This window comes from Astyanax mexicanus, chromosome 1 (genome assembly GCF_023375975.1).
Source record: "Astyanax mexicanus isolate ESR-SI-001 chromosome 1, AstMex3_surface, whole genome shotgun sequence".
Taxonomy (NCBI): Eukaryota; Metazoa; Chordata; class Actinopteri; order Characiformes; family Acestrorhamphidae; genus Astyanax; species Astyanax mexicanus.
The window spans coordinates 74,654,563-74,682,175 of record NC_064408.1 but is presented as its reverse complement, the minus strand read 5'-3'; the positions used below and the strand labels follow the sequence as shown (position 1 = coordinate 74,682,175).

Below are 27,613 nucleotides of genomic sequence, written 5' to 3'. Positions count from 1 at the left end.
TTTCCAAGATTTACTTTAATTGCACACATTCAGAGGATGTGAATGTAGAGGTAAGCGAACCTTCATTTTAAATTACTTTTTGTACATATATATAGTTTTATTTGATGTGTGTCTGCAGTGCTGCCTAGTTAAGATGGTTTATTTTAAGTGATTAAATAAAATATTTAAATATATATATTTAAACAGGTTTGAGAATTCCATGTCCACCCTGTCATCTCGTGATACCACCCCTTATAGAAAGTAACCTTAAATGTCAGTGCCATCACAACCTTGTTAAATTTTCAGGGGACTGAAGACATTCCCTAAACAAACAAACACAAAAGATTAAGCTGGTAAAATATGATTTGTGTGTAGTTTTATACATTTTATGAATAGTCAAAATATAATTCATAAGTTTTGAGACATTAAAAGGCACAGTATTCTGATAATGACCCAATTATGCCCATACAAACATAAAGCAGTAGTGTATTCCATGTTTTCCACAGCACCTTTATTCAGTTTTCAACCTTTCCTGAGCAAATGGAAATAACGCTTTATCTGCCCTAACATGGGCAATACTTACAAGCCAAATGTTGCTGAAGGTAAGATACAAAAACGAGTATAAAACTAGCAAAGGTATTAAACAACTACAAAGAAACATCAAATATGAAACATTTGTTACATCATGAATGCATAAATCGCTGTATCTGCAAGGCTTCAGCAATCTGTAATTATTGCTTAGTCGGGCTTGTGTTCTGTATTACAGGTCCTGTTAAAGCTACTTACTGCGTCATACTACGATAAATTATTCCAGACAGAAATAACGTCAGAAGCCATTCTTAATCTCATTGGAAATTACACAGGAAACAACGTCCCTGAAACGATATTAATACTTTGAGCACACATGCTGGTATTTCCTCATATACAGACTGCTTCAAAAAAAGTGCTTGATATTTGAATAATTATATAGAAACTTGTTATTTTAAGTATTATATTCTCTCTGTCAGAAACAGTATGTTGTTTTGGGTTCAGTTACCATGGTAAGCAAAAGTTCATTCTGGAGTTGGCAAACAGAGAGGGGAGGAGGATGGAATGTAGATGCCAGCGGTGTCTGGCTCTCAGAGAGCCTCCGTTACCACTTGCCAGGGATTGGGACACCGCACTCGTACCAGCCAACAAAAGTATGAGGTGTACGTCTGCCTATGGGCCCAAAATTTACAGGCTCCTGCCTATACGAGCGGTAGTAACCTGAAATACATAAAAAAGTTATGCAATGCATGGAATTCATTTAAATGTGAACACCCTGTAAACAGGAATTTGATTGCTGACAGTATGAACCCAATACATTTCATGTTCTGTCTGTTTTATTAGATACATCCATTTCAGGCCTGCAATACATTCCAAGAAAAGTCGGGACGGTAAAGTATTTACCACTTTGTAATATTGCCATTCATTCATATAACACTACAAGATATTCAACACTGACAATACCAGGCAGTGTATAATATCAGGTGTTATTTTGTCCCATACTTACTGTTGTTGTTACAATTTTATTATTTCAAAGTTCTCCACACATTCTCCATTGGGGACAGATCAATAGTGCAGGCAGGCCAGTCCAGCACTTGAACCCTTTTTTCTACAGCCATGCCTTTGTAATGTGTGCAGCATGTGGTTTTGCATTGTCTTGGTAAAAAATACATGAGCTTTAATGCTGCATCACAAAAGTGTACTGACACAATCCCTTTATGGCCTTGAACTCCTCCCAATTCCTTGCACTTGCATAAATATGCAAATCATTTCCAATCTTTCTTTGAGGAACATTGTTTTAAAACATTTTCAGTAATCTTCTTACGCATTGGTTGAAAAACTGCAGATGATCTGCCCATTTTTGGTCCTCAATGGCTCTTTCAAGATACTGCTTTTGTATCCAATCATGAATACAATCATCAACTGACTTTTACTGTTTGAAATCACATTAATGTTTAGTTTTTTTCCCCCCTCATTACTAGCCCTAAAGTGGCTAAACTTTATTTTGTGTTGCCTGTCTGAAATGCAGAACTAGATGTATACTGACAAATGAATATGTAATATTTAAGATATAGAAAGATATCTCAAATGTCTCAAATAAGGAATAAATATGAGAGTGCAATAATCACACTTTCAGTGTGAGAGGAGTGAATTGCGATATGTTGAGAGTGTGGTGTGATTATAGTACCTTGAGCTGTGGGCAGGTAAAGGGTGAGGTTGTGTGGTCCTGTTCTTCCATCTAGATAGGAGTCTACAAACTGACAGTGATCCTCTCCATGACCAAACGAATCCCCAATGCTGTAGAACGTGTCTGAAATAGAAGAATTAGCACAAACTCTTAAAATAGAAACCACAATTTCTACGTTACATCAAGTAAAAGTTGGTTTTGGCAAAAGTTGGCAAATTATATTTTTGAAGTTTAGAAAATTGCTAGTATTAAGGTAAAAAAAAACCCAGACAGATTAAAAATAGAGATGAGACAGATAAACAGTGATAACTAGATGAAAACAGGACGATACCTCTTAGACCATCTCCCATGAAGATCTTATAACGCAGTGAATTGCAGAGAACCACGCCTACAAACTTCCTGTACCAAGTGCGTTTAACAAACTGACTTCCTTTACAGGAACTATGGGCGGGGTTGTACCTGAAGGTGAATGGAATCCAAATAGGCTCCCCACCTAGTAGAGAAATAGAAACAGGTGTGTTGTAAAACGAATATTTAAAATACTTATGAGAATATTTACCTTTGTATATCACCTCAATGCGTTTAAGTGCAGACTAGTCCAGGGAAGAACATTATGTTTCTCAGGTTTAAAAAGGCAGTATGTTGAGTTAATGGAAATTGGTGAATTGCACCTTAGAGATATTGGTTTGGCTTTCCACAACAACAATGTTGAGTAAATATCTGATATTGCAAATCATTGCATTTCTTCTGATGTATCCATTTCTAAGCACGCCTCAGTACTTGTCTGCTTAGTGTCATTGTGTTGCTGTGTGATCCATGTATGCTTAACCTGACATTTGCTGATACTTTGCAGAAAATCTTGCCAAGTGTTCTTTTCACTGGCTTATCTGTGGTCTTGAAACTTTAGCTTCAGACAGACAACTATGTTCATTTTCTTAATGTTAAATCTGTTAGAAACACTATTCTTGTTTACTGTTTGCCTGATGTTCTCAAACTTTGGCATTATTCAGTGCAATGGGGGCTTGTAGTTTTTAGATGTGGTTATTCTGTGGTTCTTTGTCAACTCTTTGTGATATTATTCACTGCACTCTTGGAGTGGAGTGTTTTTTGCTGGTTGATCGCTCCTTAGGAAAACAATTGCCTTCCAATGCACCGGTGCAGGTCAGATCTAATCACATTTCAGATTTATTATCCACAATTTAAAAAATGTAGTGAAAAATGGAAAAGGTTGACAAAGTCTTAACCTTGCCATCAGTATCTTTAACATAATGTCATTTAATTTTAAAACACATTTAAATTTTTATAAGGAAGATTATTAATACTTTTCTCATCCTCCTCGACTTGTGCACTGCCTTTGACACTGTGAACCACCAGATGTTTATTTCAACACTTGTGGACTTGGGCAAGAGCAGCACTGTTCTCCCATGGTTCTTGTCTCCCCTCATACAATATTTGTCTTCTACAAAGAATTCAGAATGCTGCTGTGTAGCTAAAGCGTAACTGCCCCATGTGACTCCTCTACTGAGATTACTTCCTGTGGCAGCAAGACTTGGAAACAAACAAAAATGTATAAAATAGCTATTAAATATTTTTATTACCGTTAATTATTCACATTTTTATTTAACTGACTTATTAAATGCTGATATTTTTAGATGAGGAAGCTTTCAAAAATTGACATATTGCTACCTGAAATAGGTAAACGTATTGTTTTAATCCAAACCCTAAAACATATTTTCTTTCTATTAATAGCTAAAATGTGTTCCTTTGAATTAGGCAAACGTACCTATCCTGCTGAACAAATTATGAACATTTCTTAATCTTTAAAAAATATATATTAAAAAGCTTTTATTATGCTAATTTTCACCTTACAGTTTTACCTGTGTTATAGGTGAGGATGATATGTCCGTGTACTTTGGTACGCAGACAAACCACAATATGCAGATCAATCAATCAATAATACCGCCCCCCACTGACATCCAACCATCTGCATCCCACTACTATCAGAGGCTCAATCACCTCTCCCTCCTGCCCTGCCTCTAAACCCATACATCACCCAGTGCCCCTCCCAAACTACCCCTCTTATTTTTTTTAGCCTTTTTCAAATTTGAGTGTGGAGTCAGCTAAAATCAAGAGGTTTAGTGTCCCTTTAAATGTAAAATAATGTCCAGTTTATGAAGTTAAAAAGTCTAAATATCAGTTGTGGAGCCTTTATGATTATGTGTACTTAGTTTCTTCTCTACCACACATCATTTCAACAAAACTGATTCTTCATAAGAATCATACACTAATTTGTTATGGGATCTCTATTGTGATTAATGATATTTATATAGTATCAATCTAAAGGTTCATTTGTTACCTTAAGAGTGCGTGTATATACATAAAGAGTGTGATTTGTGAACAATAGACGTCTCTTACCTGGAGGTCTCTCTATAAGTAGGGGGTCGTCTGTAAAAAGGAGAGATTTTGATTTAGAGAATGAACTCACTCATTTTCCATTTCCAAGAAATAAACAAACATCTCCAGAGAGATCCTAACCTGATTCTGTAACATATGTTAACGTCTCGCTGATCGGCCCTAGACCAAAAATGTTCTTCGCTTGAACTCTGAAGTAGTACCTGAGGGAATAAAAAGAAAAATTACTCACTAAAAACCATAAACCCTGGGAGTCTGAGCGGTTTGGAAAGGTATTTCATTATTACTAAGCCTGATGTTTGAAAGATGATGTATTATAACATAAAGCTGAACAAAACACTGAACAAAAAATAATTCATTTATATATAGACAAAAGTTTTGGGACACCAGTTTATTCATTGTTTTTTCTACAATTAAGGGTATTAAAAGAGTTTATACTAATTGTGTTGGACTAACTGTTTTTACTATCTAGGAAATGTTTTCTACTAGAGCGTTACTATAAGGTTCTATTCAGTTACAAAAGTGTTAATGAGGTTAGGATATTTCATTCATGCAAAATGTTACATACATGCAAAATAATGGATCATGGTGCAGCTTCAGGGTCTTTACTATCTATACATTTAAAATAATTTTTACTTAAAAAATAAGTACCACTGAGGCACACAGGAAAAAAAAAACACTGCTTTAGACATGTTCTCTCCGCAGAGCCTGTGCAGATCAGACATTTCCACTGGTGATTGCTACACATCCTAGACCAGGGCTCACCAATCTAATCCCTAAAGGGTTGGTGTGGAGGCTAGTTTTTAATTTATCCAAGCAGAAGCACATCCTGTATAACTAACCAATTGTTTAAAACCTAAGACTAGTTGATAAAACAATCAGAGGTGCTTCTGCTGAATTGCTACACCAGCCCTTTGTGAATAAGCTTGGTGACCCTTACCCTGGACCTTGTAGTGAAATAATTCACATTAATTAAGTATCTAACTAAATATGTGTAAAACAAATGAAGCAACCAATTAACAAAATTGTACCTTTTTTAAATATCAGTTGCTATATTCTATTACTGGCAGTTTCCCAGACTGGGGTTAAGGCTAGTCTTGACTAGGCTTAATCTTTGTCTTGGAAATTGATCTTGTAAGTATTAGTTAATACTTGAATTAAAGTGCACTTGTGTCAAATGGAACTTTTGGTGTCCTTTGAACATCATACACAATTTACGCATGGCCAGGAACAGGTGTAAATTTTTTTGATACTAACGAGTCACAAAAGCAAAAGAGTAATAAAAAAGAGGAGGGGTACAAGTGCTGTGAGAGAAACATTATAAGCTAAAATAAAAAAGACATGAATTGAACATAAAAAAACAATGGCTCAAGAGAAGGACTTTATATTTGTAGTCTTTTATTTTATGATATATGTTAGTAGAACCAATATAAACCTTCAGTTTCGGCTTCCTGGCAGACTTTTGCCATTTGATGGATCACAGAGGGATAAGAAAAAAAATGAAACTGGAAAAGAGAAGTGTGGTGAGGTTTAAAACACAGAAAAGAACAATAAAATAGCAAATTAGATCAGAGAAACCTGACAAAATGCACACACCCAGAGAAGCTCATGGGTGAGAGAGATTAGGCCATTTCACTGCAGCATGCGTGTGTGTGTGTGTGTGTGTGTGTGTGTGTGTGTGTGTGTGTGAGGAGCAACGATCAGTACCTTCTTGCTTCGCTTGTTTTTATTTGAGCCCCATTTAATGACATAAAATCAGCATGGCTGGATCAAATTAGAGGAGCCACGTGGAAACTCTGACCAAAATAGAGAAAGAATTCTAAAGCCGATCCCAGTCAGACTGTCATGGCGAGAGTAGGGGAAATGGGTGTGTTTCCTTTTTCCTGATCCCCTAGACAACAAATCTAAGAGGAATTAAGTAAAGGCTTTGTGATAAAATCTCCATCTGGCATTTATTTTGAGGCATCTGTCTAAAGTAAAAGTCAACACATCAGTGCTTCAACTGATCAAGGACAAGGGGTTTCAGGTACACTAAAATTAAATACACTTGTTTATCCAAATGTACATAATTCTGATATAAATAAAATATATTGCATCAAACTGATTATTTAAAAAAAGTCCTGAGAAGGGCAAAACTTTTTCTAGCTGTCAACTGATTACTGCATTGCACTGTGTGTCAAATTGACTCATGTCTGCAGTATTTATTATATGTATTGTAGTGTTTTAGTGGAATCATGGTTCCAGGGGAAAGTAAATTCTATTGATAAAGCTTGAATAATAAAGGTTCATGGGGGTTAGAGCCAAAATCAGCTTCTTCACCAGCTTCTACTTTAAAAAGCTGCAACAGTCCAGCCTGTGCAAGCGCCAGAATGCAACTGCTGCACTGTTTAATGTGGAATGGAAAACTAAATAAGAAACTGGTGAACAGGACGTGAAGTTGACAAGGAAACACTCATAACTGGGACCTTTCAGATCCCGGTAAGGTTTCAAGAACACAAAAATATGAGCCAAAAATGATGCTCAGGTTTTTGCGTTCCGCAATGCAAGAGAAATTTAGTTTACTACAGGTTTCAAGCAACTAATGTTGCATGAAGGTTTCAACACACACTCCACACATAAATTTCCCACATTATGACATCTCCAATGTCTTAACCTTGGTGAATGGAGTCTGCATGGATCCATTCTATCAGACTCTATCAGTCATCTGTCAGATTGAAAGCAGACTGCATTGTGTGTGTGTTTTTGTGCAGGAGGAGGCCGTAAGCATGTGCATATGAAGGACTGCTGCACATGTGCATTCAGGATGAATGACTGAGGGCTGTCCGGTCAGATCTGGTAGCCTCCGTGGTGCTTCACATCTGTGGGAAATGTCCGGACAGCCCATAAACATATCTCAGATGAAGTATAACTGTGACTACAAAGAGCTGGTGTGGGTATCCTCGGGAAGCAGAGTTTTGACGGCAGTGCATTGTGGTCAGTTGGAAGCAGTAAACTGTGTTTTGTGTGCAATTGTGGGAATCGCAGGAGAGACACGAGTCATAACACGGCTGGGGGGGTGTGAGCAGAGCTGGAAACGAATGAGCCAAATTTCAGGCCTGCTGTAATGCCACCGCTGAGGCCTAGTCATTGGGACATATGATAAACATTAGCCACTTTCTGCAACATAAAATGCTAGTTGTCTTGAGCTCATGTGAGAATAAATTACATGAGTAATCTTTCCCCTTTTGACTTGCTGAGAGTTGAACTCAATAGTGTCTCTTTAGTGGAGAGATGCAGAGAGAGAAGCAGAGGCAGTATTGAAAGATGAGTGGAATTTCATACATTACGTAATATCAGTTTAGAAAATGATTCATGCTACTTAAGCCTCAGAAAGACTGTTTTATGAATTACAGCTATTGTTCTGCGAATGTAAAATGTATATCACGGTCAGTGCATGAAGCCGAGATGTTATTAGCAACGTACATCTGATAAACATGTGTTCTGTACATGTGAACTGCCTGCATACAGTATAAGGTCTACCTTATCCACCTTATGTGGTCCTTAAGGTCTCCTGCCAGTTTGTAGACACTCATCTGGCATTTTTTGTTCCATGTGTTGTGCTCTGTGAAGTGGATCCAATGGTCGTGTATTCACGGACATTCTCTGCATGGTGTTTCTTAGATCAGCAGGCCTTGAAAAATTGTTGTAATCAGGTTTTAAACATGCCCTCTATAAAATCCGAGCTTTTCCCAGCATTAAAACTGACAGTGCCTTATCATTAAGTGCACGCAGTCTCGACACATGAGCTTACTCAAACACAAACACAGCACCATGCACACAAATCAAGAGTTTATTACCAGGTCATTTTCCCCTCATTGAAAGATTTTGATTATTATCTTAAAGGAGAAGCGTGTGTCAGTTGTGGAATTAGACATGGCCGGAATGAGACGCCATGTTTAGTTTGAGGGCTGACGCAGGAGACAGTGTTTAAATTTTCAGGTTATGCCATCAGATTGCTGATCCGAGTCAGATTTCCCTCTCTGTGAATTCTCAGGCGCTGTAAATCCGTCTCCATATGGTGTCATGCTCATACGTCTTGAGTAAAACATTCTGTTATTAACCTTTAGAAATATATAAAGTTACTGGTGTCATTTTTGGGTGCTACTTACAGCTCTGGAAAAAAAAAGACACCACTTCAATTTCTGAATCAGTCTCTCTGATTTTGCTATTTATAGGTTTATATTTGAATAAAATTAACATTGTTGTTTTATTCTATAAACTACAGACAACATTTCTCCCAAATTCCCAATAAAAATATTCTAATTGAGAGCATTTATTTGCAGAAAATGAGAAATGGCTGAAATAACAAAAACAAAAAAAATGCAGAGCTTTCAGACCTTAAATAATGCAAAGAAAACAAGTTCATATTCATAAAGTTTTAAGAGTTCAGAAATTAATATTTGGTGAAATAATCCTGGATTTTAATCACAGTTTTCATGCATCTTGGCATGTTCTCCTCCACCAGTCTTACACACTGCTTTTGGATAACTTTATGCCACTCCTGGTAAAAATATTCAAGCAGTTTAGTTTGGTTTGTTGGCTTGTGATCATCCATCTTCCTCTTGATTAAATTCCAGAGGTTTTCAATTTGATAAAATCAAAGAAAATCATTTTGAAGTGGTCTCTAATTTTTTTACCAGAGCTGTATGTTTATAGCAACATGCAAACAGAAAAAAACAGTAGAAGATGAACTGATCTCCAAAACAAAGATAGGTTTATGATAAAACATTGTATAACTGGGCACAGATAAAATGTACCAAGATCTTAAACTTCATTTAGCTTTGTTACAGCTATAACGTCTGGAATGGCCTAGTACTGTTAATTTCAAATCCTCCTCAACATGTTCCCAACAATCAGCAGCTACAAGAGCTCCTCTAAACAGAGTGATAAAACTTAAACAGTGGATGCCTTGAAAGCAAGAGAAGAATATATGAAGATGGCAAAAACCTTTAGGTTGTCAATTCCTCAGTTTATAACTTCCTTAACAAAAGGTAGTTAAAAGTAATAGTGGAAGTCAAGTTAAGGTCTGGAAGGCCGAGACAATTTTTCACAAGAACTGATCGCAGAATTTAGGAAGTCTTCAGGAACATTTATCAGACTCTGAAGTGGTGGTGCACTGTTCTACTGTGCAGTGACACCTGCAAAAATATAACCACCATCTCCAAAAAGCTGAACAACTGATTAAATGAGGATGGCTTCCACTGAAGATTAATTAAACACAAAGAAGACAACTCAAAATCCAGAACAGACGACTTCAAGAAGTTCAAGCTTAAATTTTTTTACAGTCCCTCGGGATAAACAGCATAAAAAAGTGGTTTGTTTTTAATAAACAGCAGCGCATGCAAGAGTCCCACAGAACTAGAAGCCTTTTGCAATCCCCCAAGTGGGAACTGAAATACTCTTAGCTGGCTGCAAAACATTTTTATAAGCTGTGATACTTGCCAAAGGTAAAACAAAGGAAACAATTGCTTAAATTGTAATCTTGCTTCCAGTGTACTTCCAGAGTACTGGCTCTGGTAGATTTACAGTATCCCAACCTACAGGTAATGACACACAATGCCAATCTGGATAATTATATAAGTAATAAAATGCTCTGTAAAATATGTTTGTCAGGTGTACTGAATAGTGAACTGAAAAGGTGGTACACTGCATTTACTTCCCTCAAAAGTAAATAAAATTAATGTGAAAGTGAACAATTAAATGTGCCCTAAACTATTGTTTTCAATATTACTATATTTAATATTTTAAGATATTTACAGAATAATGGCCCAGGTGTTTCTTAATTCCATTCTTAGTTAGCTGTATTAAAAAATAATAAGTAAAAAAAAAAAAAGTTTTATTTATGTTTACAAAACTCAATACATGTAGCTTACCTGGAATTAGGCTTCAGGTTCTCCACAGGGAGATGGGTGCCAGATGACAGACGTGAAGACCATCTGTTGTTGAGAACATCATCATAGGAGGCACTGTGCACCATGTATCCTGCAGAGAAATACATTAATGTCGATGATAGCCACAGTAAAAGTAAAAAGTAATGAAAATGTATGAAATATTCTATATTCTTAAAAGTCAATATGCCAACGCTGTCCAATGAAAAACAAGTATCTCCAAAAGGAGATAGAGGAGAGAGTTAAAACCTTCTCAATGAAAGTCAATGTAAAAATAGTTTATTTATTTAAGGTCATTTTAGAGAATTTTCTATTGGTCCGTTCATCAATAAAAATTTTAAAACGATGTAAGGGGCAGTTTGTGTGTTGAAAAATCCACAAAAATGGAGATACTTGTATTTTACTGGCCAGCGACGATATATATATATATATATATATATATACATATATATGTATATTAAAAATTAAAATGGGATGATCTGGAGCAGCCACACAAGACAGTGCCCAAGGCCAAAGGTCAAATGGATTGTAAAGCATAATTGTAAAGTGAAACTGTGCTCTCTGGAGCACAATCTAGCATCTTCATATCTTTAATATTTGGTATCTGAGCCAAAAACAATTATTTTTTAACCTTAGTACCTAACCTCATTAATGCACCCATGGCTCAAATTTTACAAGAGAAGAGGTTATTAATGCAGTAAACAACACAGATATTGAGCAAATTCCCCATTTATGTTTTTGATTTTATAAAAAAAAAATAACTTTTGGACACACTTTAGGCCAAGTTTTGTAAAATGCATTTAGCATAACTTTAATTTAAGGTTAATGTTATTTCTTTTAAAAATAAATCACATTTTCTGCAGACTTTTAAATTTTACATGTAAAAGCATTTACCAATGACATGGGTAAATATGGCATGTCGAGTACTGCCACAGCTACTTTATGAATCAGACTTGGATTCTATGCTGCATATCTTGAAAGGCATAATGCCATTACCGCTGACATTTATATAACTGGCATGATATGTATGTATGTAATAGAGTATAAGTTCAAGTTCCCAGCATGTGTTTCTCAGAAATTGCATATTACAATATGGAAAGCTTAACTCACGCCAGATATGACTACAGTTACACACAAGCATTCTGCATCTCTCACCATTAGTTTGAAGTTTAGGCCAAACATTTTAAGACCTTATATTGCTTGAGATGTAGCTGCCAGGCTATCAGTTGCTGGTGTGTGTGTGTGTATAAGGGTGTGTGTATTTGGGGTTTATGTAAGGTAGCAGTACAACGAAAGCACAGAAGAATTGGGATGTGAAAACAAACTATATTTGGACAAAAGACTGGAAGAAAGAGAAAGGAATGATGTGACGTGGGAATATGAGAGGAACATAACAGAAAAAAACAACGACTATCTGTTTTAGTCATCATATTATTTCATTTTTTTACTTTGAATCTACCTTTTCTGTTCATTAGCCAAAGAAAACACACAAAGACCCTTAAAGATTAATTATGAATAATGTAATCCAAAATCCTTACGGACTGCACTTTAGGTCTCACTGTGAATTATTGTCTCTCTCAGTCTTACAATCTGTCACACAGTTAGACATGTTTGACATTTAGCTCTGGCTAAAGAGTGAACTTGGACTCATGATGAACCACAAGAGAGAGCCCTTTCAGTCAAATAACGGATAATCAGCAGACCTGAGCAGACGTTAAAGAAACTTTTCTAATGAGGCCAAAAGAACCCTTTAAATGTTGTTTTCTGTTAGTGTGAACAGTTAGCTGGGTAAAAAATGACTCGATTCTAAAAATTATTTTTAAATGTCATTTCTTTATTATTTTAGGCACAATGTATTTTGTTTTACATGTTTTTTACCTAACTACACAGCAAATGAGCCTGAGGCAAATGATTGGGCACCATGCAGGATCATTAATTCATTCCACTCTTTTTGGAAAGTTCCACAGTTAACTAGCAGTGGAGTGTCTGGCAATTCTAGTTTTGGTGATTTTCATCTCTTCTTTCTAGCAAAAGGCTTCTAGTTTAGTGGGATTCGTATACTGTCTTGCAGAGGTGTCAAATAATAAAGTACAAATACTTCATCACTTTATTTAAGTAAAAATTTTGGTTATCTATACTTTACTGGAGTAAATATTTTCAGACGACTTTACGTCTACTCCTCTACTACTAAATTATTTGAACTTTCTTCTCCTTATATTTTAAAAATAGCCTCATTACTCTCTTTCATTTCAGCTTGTTTTCATTCTGGCTTTCTCATCGTTCAAAAAAACCCTATCCAGATCAATCTCTCCATCCAGATAGAGTGAATCTGATTGTGGTTGGATGAGAAGTATAAACATGTACCATTCCGACACCCTATTGGTTTATACTCAGTCCATTCTGCAAACGTCACGCCCACACTCCAGCAAGAACATGTATGTAGTCTAGTATGAAGATGATCCGTGCAGAGACTGAAGCGAAATGTCCTAAATAAGGTGTGATTTTGACGTGTGTTTGTGACAATTTTTCTCCTGCCAAAGCCATCTTATTTTCATCTGGACCTTTTTTACAGATAGCATGGAGTTTTTATCCTGAATTTGCTGTTTTTTGACTGAATACATTTTTAAGTCTACAAATGAAATGTGACCTATGTCTCTGGTGGATCTGGTAAAATAACTCAAAGCATGATCAATTTCCCTCTGTGCTTAACAGTCAGAAAGGTGTCTTAAATTCTGCACCTGTTTTTCTCTAAAATTGCCTTTGGTCATTTCAGCCAAAGACTCTAATTTAACTCCATTAGTCAATAGGACTTGTTTCCAAAATGTTGTTTCCAACTTTCCACTCTTAAACGGCAACTACATAAAAAAACTTCTTAATACACTGGTTTGTGCCTGTTTTTCGTAAAAATTTAATGTTTTTTTCCAAACATTTCTCAACTATTTCGAGTTAAGTGAACATTTGTGGCCAGATATACATTTAAACACAGATTATTGAGTTCAATCAACTTTTTTGCCATCTGCTGCTTCTTTTCCATTGGTCTTTGGTACAGTCTATTTTCATACAGCGTGTTCTCCATTTCTGACACCCACCATGAGTGTGTAGTGATTTCCCCTGGGCTACCTTAGGTGAACTGGTAGATTATATACTGTGATAAACTGCTTGTTGTAGGCTGTAAGAACAAGCATTGTTTCTGACTTTGCTAACTTTGTGTTGGTTGTGCTCTCAGTACTGTTCACTGTATAGCGTTTTCTTTCAAATCTACTTTTTTATGTGTATTTGAAAAAAATGAAATAAAATCAAAGAGAAGACTAAATACAAATCTATACTATATTTTATTTACCTGAACCATCACATTAAAACTAGAATTATTATGCAAAGCTATTGATATAACACAAAATAACTTACTAATAATGGATAAGCTGGTGGAAATTACTTTAAATATGTAATTCTTACTAAAAATCAATGTAGTTTATTGTACTTTAGAACAAATACATTTGTAAATACAATATGTAAGTTCAATAACTGTTAGAATAATTGTAATATATATGTATATATGTAAAATATATATATATAAGTTCACTGCACTTAAATATAAATTATAAGTATAAATATAATATAAATAAAGTATAAATAAATATAAATGTAAATATATTATACATAAATTTCTTAGTTTAGTGAACTTATTGGGTTCTACAGTGTGAGCATCAGTTATTTTAGTAAAGAACCTGATGGCTAAAAATTGCTTAAACAGTTTTACTTTATGCCATTTGGAAATCTGATAATATCTGAACAACGGAACTATTTATAGTAACAGAAATGTTGCACAGGGAGATAAAAGGTTTGCATGGCTCTGTGTCTGTGGCAGGATACTTTATGAAGAACAAAATACAATGCTATCATGTTACACAATCTGAAGTTCTTACCTGACACCATGTCATCCTTCAGTGGGCGGGCCCAGTCCAAAATGACAAATGAGTGACAGCCCTCCATGGCGACCACTGTGATGTTATGTGGTTTGTTCTTGGGTGGTTGCTGTTGTTTGGCTGTTGTACTGTCTTTCTCGATAAGATTAGCCAAGACATCCACCTGCAGATACTCTAGAGCTTCAGTCAAGGAGCAAGGAGCACCAGGGTCCTTCTGGATATAGTTCACATAAGGAGCTGAGGAACAGGAGAGAAACAGGGGTTAAGAGTCAACCTGGAATCAAAACTCACTCTCTTTTTGGACAAATGACATAAATGTCACAGACTGCATTTCATTTATACATTGTTTTTTATTTTTCCACTTGCTTGTGCAGATGTACGGTATATAACAAGAATGACGAAAAAAAAAATGATTCACATAAATTATTAAAAGACTTATAGCAATACAATAACAGTACAATATCTGGTTGACCAAAACTGTAGCCACTAAATAAACATTACACTAGAAAAATCAAGCCCCAGATTCAGTGTTTCCTTCCATCTTTCCACTTTGAGAGGATGACAGACCACTGCAGTGCAACTGATCAAGAAGCCTTAAATAAGAAAGGAAGTAAAAAAAAAACATGAATATAATATTGCTCAAGGTACTGGTGGGCTTAAAGCAGTGGACTGACCACTCCAGGCTAAGTAATCAAGAATAAGATATAGCTATAAAGTTTAATGACCTGGTAATGATTATTAAATCTTTTTCTTGGGGCAGTAAAGTCACTTCACAACATCTAATCAACTCAAGAACTCTCTTGAGAGTCTACAATCAAGAGATTTATACATTTAAATAATAAAGATTTAGTTTGAGAGGCAAACCACTGCTTACACTCAAGAACAAAAAGGTTAGATCAGAGTGACAGGAAACAATGGCTATGTTTACATGCAGCCTAATAATCCGTTATTAATTGGACTAATAGCTTAATCGGAATATAGTAGTATGATTGAGGCCATTTCGAATACAATTTCTATTCGATCGAACGAGGTGGAAAATCCTTTAAATAATCTGATAAATAGAAGAATAATAGACTGATTAGATCCCCAATCGGAATGTTTAAGTATGTATCGCACATGTTCATGTGCAGCAATGTGGAAATTTACACAGCTGAACATTACTCCTCACTTTTATCCACTGGCTCCTAGTCATGAGCGGTGGGACTGACGTCTAGTTTACTTGCTTCGGAATCTTTTGAAAACATGGAGGACATTTTTAACAAGAAATTTTTAATTAAGTTGTCCTAAGTGCGCCATTATTTTGGTAATCGTTGTTATAGTTACGTGTACACTAAGCGATACTTCACATGCGCATCATGTTTTTTTTACATTTTCTCTCCAATTTAGCATATTTGTTGTACTTTTTACATCAAATAATTAAAAGTAACTATGTAACTTTTACTCAAAGTACATTTTAAATTGAGTACTTTTTTTACTTTTACTCAAGTAGATTTTTAGATACTTTACCTTGAGTAGAATTTTAGCAAAGTAAAGGTACTTTTACTTAATTACAATCTTTCAGTACTTTTTCCACCTCTGGCATTTGGTAATGTCCATGAGCTCCAGACCTTTACATCTAAATACCAACAATTATATTTAAATTTCATAAAGCAAAATGAAGGACAATGATTCACTGTCGGTGTACACATGGACCTGAATGAATATTTTCCGCTTTCTAGATGCTGTAAAATGTGATCTGTACTTGTAATCAACAGCTTTTTTGACTGGTATGGTCACTGACATTCACACCACTGTATCCCTGCTGTTTGCATGATTTCTTGTTTAGTCTAGCTGAAGATGTGTTCGTCCTTTATTGTGGGGCTGTAACAAAAATATTGTTTGTTTATGTGGTAGATTGTATAACGAGCCTGCAGTCCTATCCATTGGCAGGCTTACGTGGTCTGGTGGACTCTGTCTGCTGGCTCATTGCAGGTCTATTATTTTGGTCTGACAGATGGGAACACTTTCAGAAGTCCCTAGTTGATTGTGCCATAAGACACACACCTGCAGCCAATCAAAAAGTCCTTGAGATGTTGTCGTTTACCTGATGTCCTGACCAACAAACGTCTGCAGCTGCAGACACACACACACAGTAAGACACACACACACACACACACAACACATGCGTGCTGAATTATGAGCGAGGAATTAAAGGCTTCTGTTTAGATTGTGATAAGAGAAAGATATCAGACAGCGATGTTTTTAATCATACTCAAACGCACACGGATTCTCCCGCAGTTATCACATCCAAATGGGGGTGGCAGAGAACAGACACAACAGCACGGCTATGAAATACAGCAGATGTGTTAGAGATCTAGGGAGTTGAAAAGAACCCAGACTATTAAACTCCTCAGTGCTCAGGGGATCTCTTAGGCCCCGGCAAGAAGGAAGCAACTCCACGCTGATATCAGCACTTTTACTTTATGTTGTTTTATTCCTGTTTTTTTTTTTTTTTTCATTTGAACTTCTTCACAGTAATGTCTTTCAGATGTGCAGAGCAGCTCAGACTCTCCCGAGTGTCAGGATTTATTGGCGCATAGTCTGAGTGTACACGTAGTTGCACCCTTTTATTGGTAGTACTGGAGGTGACCAGGGGGCCTTTAAAACATGTTACTGAGATAGTGTGGGGCTCGTGGGACTCCGAGGGAGTTCTTGCTCAGTAAAGGCCTTTTCACACCAAAATTCAGTTACTATCAGACAAAAAAGCAGGTCAAGTTTTTAATATGAGAGTGCGTATGTTATTAATGAGACCTAAAACTCATGGATAGTGATTCTGCGTTAAAGCTCCACTAGGTAGGTTTGAGATTTTGTGCTCGTGGGCTCCCCCTACAGTTGTAGAGTGTAATAAAAGTTTCAGGCGGATTAGTTTCTCTTTCTCGTTTTCTGGCTTTCACAGACATATTCGGTCTCTTTCCAGCTTCTGCCAGAGTGTCTGTATGTTAGTTTGTAAAGAATGAACCAGTAGTCCTTGTAGAACCAAAAAATGGACTTGTGTTATAGCTGTGGAGACTCTAGCCCTCAAGGCAACACACAAGGCAAAAATCTTGTGGGACTTGGTGTAAAAGTTTCATTCCATTCAAAAAGATTTTACTCAATGTGAAAGCATGTTAAATTGTTATTTCTAACTGTAGACTAAGCCCTACTAAAATGTGATTAGTTTTAGATGTGGGGATGGGAAAATGTTTTTATTACTGGAGTATTTTGCCAGGATATGTTAGTTTAATGCGTATTGGAATGTTGGTAAATAAACACAGCTCCAATTAAAAAAATAAATAAGAAATGGGACTTTGTGTTAAATGTAAACAACTATGAACAAAAATAGAAACAATTTTTATTTGTGAATCTCATAGACCCACATTTTTTTCACAATATAACATAGAACACATATCAGTTTTTGAAAGCGAGACTTTTGACCATTTCATGAAAAACATTAACTCATTTAGAAGAAACTCACTAATAACACTCTCAAAAGGTTGAGACAGGGCCATGTTTACTATTCTATAGCATCCCATATTCTTTTAACAACAGGTAGAATCAACTTAATTTAGCCATTAGTTGAAGGCAGCGTATTCAAATAGATTTTCTCAACATTATTGAAACTAAATTTTATAGGTTAAACAATTCAAAACTGACTGGCCGATCATTTTTTTTTTTTGACCAATCATAGATTTAGCCATTCAGGACACAAAACACACGTCACAATGCAACCAGCCTTAAACACACTCACAACAGACCAATTTGAGGCAACATGAGTAACTTGTCGCATGTCAGTGTGAACGCAGGTTAAACCCTATCCGCATAGTACTCGTTTTAGATGTGGCGGTGGTGTTATGTTTATATTATGGGTGTATCTTGGTGATTTTAGTCCTGACCAAATCTCCCCTGTCAATCATTTTTATGGACTGCACACTCCTGCACAGTAAAGATTCCAGTCCTGTTAACCTTCTATAAAATTACCCATAAAATCCAGGTTATATTAATCCCAAGTGAACTGGAGTGTTGGTAAATATTCCATCCCATTCTGTGGAAAAAAAGTTTTTTATATGGAGTATGGAGGTGTTCAAGCAGGCATGTAGTTGTGCCATGAAGTGAAACTAAGTGAAGCCTGCAACATTAGGCACAAATTAAGCTGGTCGTACAAGTCTGTGACAAATGTGGAAAACCTCAAGTGTTGTACAACCCAACATTCAAATCGTTTTCACATTTTCCAAAAGACTTCTGCATGGAGCTGTGCTTCTGACAGCTGTAGTGCTCTCAGTACTCTCAAAAAATGTAAAAACTTTCACATTGGATTTATTAGGTGTGAATGTGATGTATAAATCTAGGAGTCACTCCCAACTCTGTCATTCTTGCTGAGATCTCTTATCCCACGTAAATCCGTCATTAAAATTACAGATGCTCTGTGGTAAAATTACATTACTGCACCTCACTCTCAAACACCTGGTGTGTACAACTTCTATCAGTTTCATTTTTACTAACAGTCATGTACATGGAACTATTATACTGAAAAAAGTGATGCATTGATTCACAAGTATGTACTTGATCCACAATTGTACACTATTCTCCTATGAAGAACATGAAAGGACTAAACTACAATCTACAACACATTTTCTTTTTTGATAGAATTGACCGACATGATTATTCCATATCACTGGGACAAAGAGTGTGATTAAATAATAAAAGTGCAAATTATGTTTATACATTTTACATTAGTGTCCTTTGGCCTATTTTGCTGGGTGTTGGTTACAAATATGAGTTAGTTAATAATTGAGTACTTTGAGCCTTTACTAAAGGCATGCATAAAAATGCCTTAGTGGTAAAAATAAATTGAATTGTACATTGAAAACTGCTGTTTACTGTCAATGCTGCATATTTTTCATTTTATTTTACAAACTGATACCAATTTTATAATCTTTAGGGTGCATCAAACAGAAATATCTGCTTAAAAACTGCTGATGTTGCAATTTGAATTACATTATACAATTGCCTTGTACCATGTTCTCTCATCATACATTCATACATTTGTAAAAGTAAAATGAAGTACAGACACAAAGTACAAAGAAAGACATGATGGTGCTAATGTATTTTAAATTGTGTGTCTGATTGCTATATTGGTTTAATATTGGTTGATATTGTGAACTTCAGGACCTTTAGTTTCAGTGCTATCCCAGACAGAATAAATAAACCACTGATAATAAAAGGTAAAGATTGCCTCAATTTGTAGCTCCTAAAATTGGTATTTGGCTTTGTCCCATTAATACAAGTTTAACAGTGTTCAAGTTAAATGTAGATTTCTTTTGAATGTCATACTGGAGTGTTACTAAATGCTGTCCAGTTCTGGTGCTTCTGGCTCCTCTGGTGTCTGTGGTGTTGACATCTGTGCTCATTTCTCTAGCCCAGCAGATCTCAATACCTACTGGCTCAGCATGAATTTATCATCCTCTCAAGTCTGTGAGCCATTGAGGGGCTACTTCATAAAACAATGAGCAGTTGGCTTGTTATGTTACTCAGTTTGTGTTACGCTTCTGCCAAGAATAGCACATTAGTGGAGCTGCGAGATGGTGTGAGCTCCCAGAATACTGGCGAACGATCAGAAAAAAGGTCAGCAGGTCAGCATGGCCACTGTTTTTGACACAATGTAGTTAACCCTTGAAGTATTCAGTATGAATAATTTATGTGTTTATTTCTATAAGCAATGAGAATTCCAGACTGTAGTGTTTTGATTGATAACACATTTGTTATTGTAATAGGGGAGCACATAATGGACAAAAATGTGGTGTGCGATAATGCTGTTCTACAGCCTGATATTCAAGTGGAATGCAATAAATTAAGATACCAATTTAACTTGGCTGCATTCATTTTTTCCCAGGCTAAGAAGTACTGTAGTTTGAAGTGAGTTTACTGTGGACCTCTACCTCACTCTGCCTCGCTCTGCCTGTACCCTTGTATCGTCACGTAAGCAATAAATAAGATTTACTTTACAGCCCTAGTCTGTACGAATAAGGAGGATCATAAGTATTTATTTTAATACGCAACTGAAAAGTCGCTGTTGAAAAGTCTCTTAATTTATTAGTCAGGCCATATGTTTGATATCGTTGCTGTAATGTAATCCTTACTTGTTTTTAAAATGTACTGTCAATCTAATTCCGTACCTTTTACTGTATTACAGTTACTCTGCTACAGATACAGTAACTTTGAGCTTTTTGTTTGCCTCTCAGTTCTGGGGTGTTGGGTTCAGGTCCCTGGATCTGGATTTAGTTTCCTTGTTCTCCCTGTGTCTGCATGTTTTTTCCATGGGGACTTCAAACACATGGAGTTTAAGTGAGTTGGTTTCTCTAATATGTTGATAAATTAGTATCGTAATTTTCACACTATAAGGCGCACCAGATTCTAAGGTGCACTGCTGATTTTTGGGAAAATTAAAAGTATTTTAAGCCCGCCTTAGAGTCTTATATGGTAACTCATAATTTACTAATAACTAATTAACTAATAATTTGCCCTGGGGTGTGTGCATGCATATGTATGTGTGTGTTTGTAAAGGTGTGTATTTTTGTCTAGTTATGGACTGACACTCTGTCCTGGGTTCATCTTTTTATTAGTGCTTGATGCGGTCCTCAAGGTGGTCGCTGTGCACGAATACGCTGTGCGTGATTGGCTGCTGCTTCTCCTGGTGGCAGCCAATTATGTGTACATGTATTCTGCTATTACCCAACCCTGCCTTTATATCTGTGATGAAAAAGCAAGATGGATTGTGCTCCTATTCCTTAAGGATCATGGTACATATAAACTTCCTTTATCCACTTTTGTTTAACACGTTTTGTCTCTGTTAAAACTGAAGACATTTCACGGGTTTAAAGTTTTAGAGTCCTTGAGGGCTGCATAGCTTTAAGACAGTCTTGGAGATTGGGGAGGCTAAAAACGGCTATAAAGGATTCAGCACCTACTACCAAAGAAAAATGCATGTTATGTACATAAGAGAGCGAGCAACTGAAGTGTCCCTGTGTCACACAGTATCTCTTGTCCTTTGACCAGTTTATTTACTGGCTATGTTGTCATTTCTGTCTCATTCCTGCAGTTAAGTTGTCGTCAGCTCATTTCTCAACTGCAACTCTAGCTTATGCAACCACAATCAGACTTCAGAGTGGGCTGAGGGGGCTGGGAGCGGGAAGGATTGAGCAGAGAGTTCATTCTGCTTCTTTTCACATGCCTTAATCTGGCTTTAGATCAGAGGAGTGACCAGAGCAACGGTAGATGAGAAGAGCAGATCCAGTGCTGTTATGGTCACAACATACTGTATCTCCACGGGCTGGGCTGAAGAGGAAGCGAGGGGTGGGATGATGTTTACAGTCGCCTCAGGCTACTTCTCCAGCCAAGCCCCAGGCCCTCACAAGCATCTGTGAGATGCACTCAACATCTGCAGCAGGTTGTGTATACAAAGCACTGGCTCAGGAACAATGAGCAATAGAAAGTAGAATAATGCACCTGGACATCAATGAAACAGGGATAGAACCACGTTTCAATCACTGAATCAATCAATTAGTTTATTGGCACCGTCTTTTTTGGCATCATTTGATGATAAAATGATCTGTATGGTTCACTTGGAACACTCCAGGTAGCCTAATTCAAGCTGTAACACACCCAATCCAGCTTCCAGAAGCTTGATTAGATTCGGTTTGATTTGGACTCTGCAGAACTGTATACGTCCAGGAGAGCGGCTAATATCCACTGATCAATCCAGATGTGAAGGCCATGTGAAAAAGGCTGAACCTGAGTGAACAAACACTATTTACGACAAGTTATTAGCCTGCTCTTTTGAACTGAGTTATTTGTTTTCAGATATGATCTCAAGCAATACCCCAAGAGACCACATCTGTCCACCTCTGAACCAAAGAACCTGATACTTTATTATGATGGCGCAAGGAAACTCTCACAATTAATTTGCAAAGAGGATATTTGGGATTCTCCAAGCAGTAATTACAACATGCTTTTCAGTTACATTTTATTCATTATTATGTTCCTTTGTGAGACGCCAAAATAAAATGTTAGGGTCAGGTGAGAGGCCCTCCGAACACAGCAGGGTTGGGCCGAAACCAACGTTTTGGCTATCATTCACTGTGTTGAGTGGAGCTCAATTCCATGCACATTTTCTGTTTTACCTGGAACAGAATGCTCAGAGCTCTGCCATTAGTTAGAAAGTCTCTCTCGCTCTCTCTCTGTCTGTCTCTCTCTCTCTGGGCACAGAGCCACATCCCACAGACTCTCCGATTATTTATAATGCTAAGTTTAAATGCTTTCACTCAGGCATTCTGAGATATTTCCTACAGAAGCTGCCCACATGAAACAACCTGAGCCCTCAGAGCCTGTAAAGTCAATGGCCTCCTGAAATGGCCTCCTGTTGCAGACCAAGATGAAACGCTATCCGAGACAATGGCTGAAACACTGTCAGGACGCCATACCAATGAAAGGCAAGCCCCAGTCAATTTAAACTGAAGCTGGACTGAACATTAACACCAGCTGAATGCCTTCTTAATACACTGAAAAAAAGTTACCTGTGAATCGCTTTTTGCCAGTGACATCAAACTCTGAAGTAGGGGTGTTGTTCAGCAGCCGTGTCTCAGGAGTCGGGTGCTGAGTGGTGGTGGTTGTTGTCGTGGTCGTAGTGGTGGGCAGCTGAGTAGTGGTGGGGAGCACCGTAGTCTCCATCAAAAACTCATCTGTAGAGTAAAAATACATTCTAAATGACTGTAGTGAGTATCTGCATGACGTCTATTACAGTTGTATGCAAATGTTTGGGCACACCTGGAATATATATACCTGGAGTATATATTTAGCTATTTACTTTTGAAGTGTAAAAAGCTTCGTTTTTTAAAGTGAAATCCTTTAGTTTCTGTATATTTTGATTAACATAAAAGAAGGCCCTAATTGACTGGTTATAGGTCTGGTCAAGCTGAGCACGAATTGTCATCAGCTGATGACTTTTTCAGAGTATAATAAATTCTCTGACTCTCTGCATGGAAAAGTCATCATATGGAACCCTAACCTGCAATATCATCACAAAATCAACGTCCGGAATAGCAAAACAACATCTTGAAATGCCTGAGGAGTTTGTAAAAAAATGTGGTGGACTGATTGAGGTAAAACATAACTCCTTTGCCACAAAAGAAAAAAAGAGCTCTATTTAATGAAAATTAAACTAACATCTTGCTAACTGATATAAATGGGCTTGGATCTATTAGGGGGTTTGTTGGGGTTTGTTTGGCAGCCAGTGGCACAAGAATCACATTAATACCTAATGAAAAATTTTAATATCTATTTATATTTCCCACAATAATATACACTCAGGAAAATAAGTATTTTAACACCCTGCAACTTTGCAAGTTCTCCCACTTAGAAATCATGGGGGGGTCTAAAATGTTCATTTTAGGTGCATGTCCACAGTGAGAGACGTAATCTAAAAAAAAACAAAGAAAAAAACGTAAAATCACAATGTATGTTTTTTTTTTTTTACATTTATTAGTGTGTTACTGCTGCAAATAAGTATTTGAACACCAGTCAATCAGCAAAAATTCTGGCCCTTAAATACCTGTTAGTGCGCCTCTAAAAAGTCCACTCTCCACTCACTTATTATTCTGAATTAGAAGCACCTGTTTAAGGTCGTTAGCTGCATAAAGACCCTACACAATCAGTAAAACTCCAACTACTAACATGACTAAGACCAAAGAGCTGTCCAAAGACACCAGAGACAATTGTAGAACTCCACTAGGCTGAAAAGGGCTACAGGGCAAATGCCAAGCAGCTTGTTGAAAAATTATCAACTGTTGGAGCAAATATTCGAAAATGGAAGAAGCTTAATATGACTGTCAATCTCCCCATGCAAGATCTCACCTCGTGGCATATCAGTGACCCTAAAAAAGGTGAAGCATCCATGATTTCTAAGTGGAAGAACTTGCAAAGTCGCAGGGGGGTTCAAATACTTATTTTCCTCAATGTAGCTTTTTCATCATTTCATTCATTCAAATTCTTAAATCTTAAACAAGCTGGGCATAAAAGTGCCACCATATTGAAATATCATAAATAAAAACATTCTCAGAGATGAGTGGGGGAAAATTCCTAAAACAAAAATAGACACACTCCCGGCTGGATAAAAACTGAGGTTGCAGGCTATAATATGTACCTAAGGGGGTTTACTGAGCACTGAATTAGTAGGCTTAAGATGCCTGCACATATGAAACTCTTTGAGACGGCTCTAACATAACCAGTTGTGCCCAAACATGATACACAAAACTGGAAGTATCTTTAATGATTAGGCTTTCGATGTTCTTAATTAAAATAATTATTAGTCGAGGCCCAATGTTATTACAAACTGCATGAATCCCATTTCAAAGCAGATGATGATACAGGATATAATCAACTCTTAGAACAATGATATCAACATCATGTCAAATTAGGTGAATTAGGTTAATCTGATCACACAAAAACAAAACATGCAAAATGATTCCACAGAGCTAGTATCCGAATGGTACCATACCATGTCTATGATATTACAAAAAAAAACATACATGATGGAGCAGACAGGAACACTGTGAACAGAATTATATAACAAATTATGTAACAAAAGTCATTTGCAAAGATTAACTCAGAAGAACGCACACTTAGCACCAGACAGCTGGGACATTTTCCTTTAGTTAGTCATGCAGCGCAGAGTGAGTTTGCTTTAAAAAAGAAAAAGAAAGAAAATTTGATCCAAACTTCAGCAGTAAACAAGCAAAAGTTAAAACAGAGCATGGCCTACAGTCAGTGAACAGACAACACACAGCAAAAAAAAAATAAAAACTCAACAAAACTCAGCAGCCAATCAAAGCCAGACTCAGCCAATACCTTCCTCTATAGCAAAAGCATCGCCGGGGGCCATGGTGAGCGCAACCATGGAGTCTAGTCCCATCCCTGAGCCAGCTTCTGTAGGTGAAGCAGGAAATACTGGAGCACATTCTCAAATGCACAGCATACTCATCACCATACGTTACCAAGCAGCTCAAAACACTTCATAATATGCAGAGCATACTCGCTTCATATCATCATATCACTCTCAGAAGAGCTATAAAGAGTAAGCAGCACTTCCTCCGCACTTTCAGGTATAGCACTGGTTAAAGCAGTTTTGCTTCAGAGATACCTAAAAGAGAATATTTACTGTAAAAGAAGCTGGTGAGACACAAATCCATGAAAACAAACCTGAAGTTGTGTGTATTCATGTGTGCGGTAATGTAAGGTACTGTACTGTACTGTAAGTTTAGTCTCTATAATGTCTAAGGCTGGGTATTGTTTTAAAATTGTCGATAATGGGACAGATACCAAACAAAACTTTTTTCAATACCTTTTCCTAACCAAAGAATTTTTGCATACAAAAAACGATAATTATTTTCATGCAACATATTTATTTAACAACCCACATGAGTAATCTCATTCTCATACTGTCATCATGAGAGACTCCATCTTTCTGGATCTTGTTGGAACAAATAGTGAGCATGTTTCTGTCACTTTATTAAGAAAAAAAAATCATTACTTGTGTCTCAACTACAAATATTTTTCCTACGCATACTGCTTCAAGCATTTCAGTTTTAGGAGTTCTTTTTAATAAAGTTATCAGCATTACATTGACAAAATTAAATAATATTACATTAGTGGTGTCAATAACTAATAATGATAATAATTTTTGTTATGCTGCTGATTCCCTGTATTTTTAAGGGGGGGCAGTAATAATAGTGTAGTGTGCTTTACGTCAGGCATACTGGAGCTTATATTATTATAATATCTCAGGAGAGAGAGGGAGACGGGCACAGAGACAGGGGGAGAGACAGGGAGAGAGAAATGGAGAGAGAGCAAGCACCTGAGATTTTAGCACAGCGGCGGTGTTGGAAATTTTGAATGGTCACTTCGAACATGCTCACCGAGTTTCTGTGTGCACTCTCCGCTTGTCTCATGGTTGTTTTTCCCATTCTACCATGCTGTACATGCTCTCTGTGTTTGGCATGTTTCATGTAAAGTATCGAAAGTACTGAATTTTTATTTTTACTTTTTAGTCAGTACATTTTTGGTATCAAATTTCGATACCCAGTACTACTACTAAATAACTACTACTATTTTCTCAATGGCTAACAGGTAAAAGAAAACATGACATCCTAACTGACATTCATGTTGCATACCCAAAATTTGTATACATTTCCAGTCTATGACCATATATTAAAAAGTGACTAAGGTTACGTTTACATTATCAAGTTGAAGTGACTCAAATCAGATTTTTTGCTCAATGAGGCTCAGATTTGATTTTTTCATGGCTGTGTAAACGTGCCAAATAAAAGTCCTAAATCAGATCCTTAATCGAATGTAAACGGTCAAATTAGAATTGATGCGACTTTTTGCTTTTACGCAAGCACTACGTGTTTATCTCTTGTACCCACACATCTCTTGGTGAAGCTGTGCAGCTATAGCTGCAAAAACAGCAAAAGCAAACCATCTGTCCTTTTTTCTCCTCCCCGACCTGAGCATGAACTTCAGACCAGCTGTTTCTCTCCACTCCAAAAGATGCTGCACATATAAGCTGCTTTTATAACACATCCATTTCCCTTTATAAAGCTACAGTTGGGATTTGAGCAATGTGGCTTGTAATGTGAACGTAGCCTAAAACTCTAATTTGTCTGTGTGATCTGTGCCACATTAAGCTTAAATATTGATAGGTTACATGTAAATGTACATTTTCTGATCAGCTGATGATGTTGCTTACTAGGTTTTAGTTCCTATGACTGGGAATAAACCTAATCCTGGATTGCACAGCATTCTGAATGGAGAACTGTTGAAAGAAAAAGGTAGTTCAGGACTAAGACTAATCTCTGTCTCACAGCTTGTATGATCTCTGTAAAAAGAATCTGAAACAGTGGAGCAGCTACATACGGGGAGCATAAGGTGAACAAGCACCAAGCTTTGACTAGATGGGTATAAAGCATCACAGGCATATGGCTGTGAAATGAGGGAACTCTGCCTCCCCGAGTGATAAAGCTCCATTCCTCAATACCTCTGCGATGAGTTAGTATGGAGTTTGTGATCCAGAACTTCAAATGTGTCTA

General features: G+C 36.8%; 1 protein-coding gene across 3 annotated transcripts in view; it reads right to left on the bottom strand.

Moving 5' to 3' along the window:
• Nucleotides 1-468: 468 nt before the first annotated feature.
• fndc1 (fibronectin type III domain containing 1) overlaps nt 469-27,613 on the bottom strand; it is a 63,317-nt gene continuing 36,172 nt past the window's right edge. For 2 of the 3 annotated variants that reach the window (XM_007260861.4, XM_022686203.2), the window contains 9 exons: nt 25,374-25,451; nt 23,045-23,209; nt 14,457-14,693; nt 10,519-10,627; nt 4,730-4,809; nt 4,610-4,639; nt 2,526-2,687; nt 2,195-2,317; nt 469-1,227 (listed from right to left, as the gene is read on the bottom strand). In XM_007260861.4, coding sequence (XP_007260923.3) covers nt 1,112-1,227; nt 2,195-2,317; nt 2,526-2,687; nt 4,610-4,639; nt 4,730-4,809; nt 10,519-10,627; nt 14,457-14,693; nt 23,045-23,209; nt 25,374-25,451 — 1,100 coding nt within the window. In that variant the 3' untranslated portion in view covers nt 469-1,111. The remainder of the gene's footprint in view (nt 1,228-2,194; nt 2,318-2,525; nt 2,688-4,609; nt 4,640-4,729; nt 4,810-10,518; nt 10,628-14,456; nt 14,694-23,044; nt 23,210-25,373; nt 25,452-27,613) is intronic. The other variant, XM_007260862.4, reaches the window with a different exon arrangement.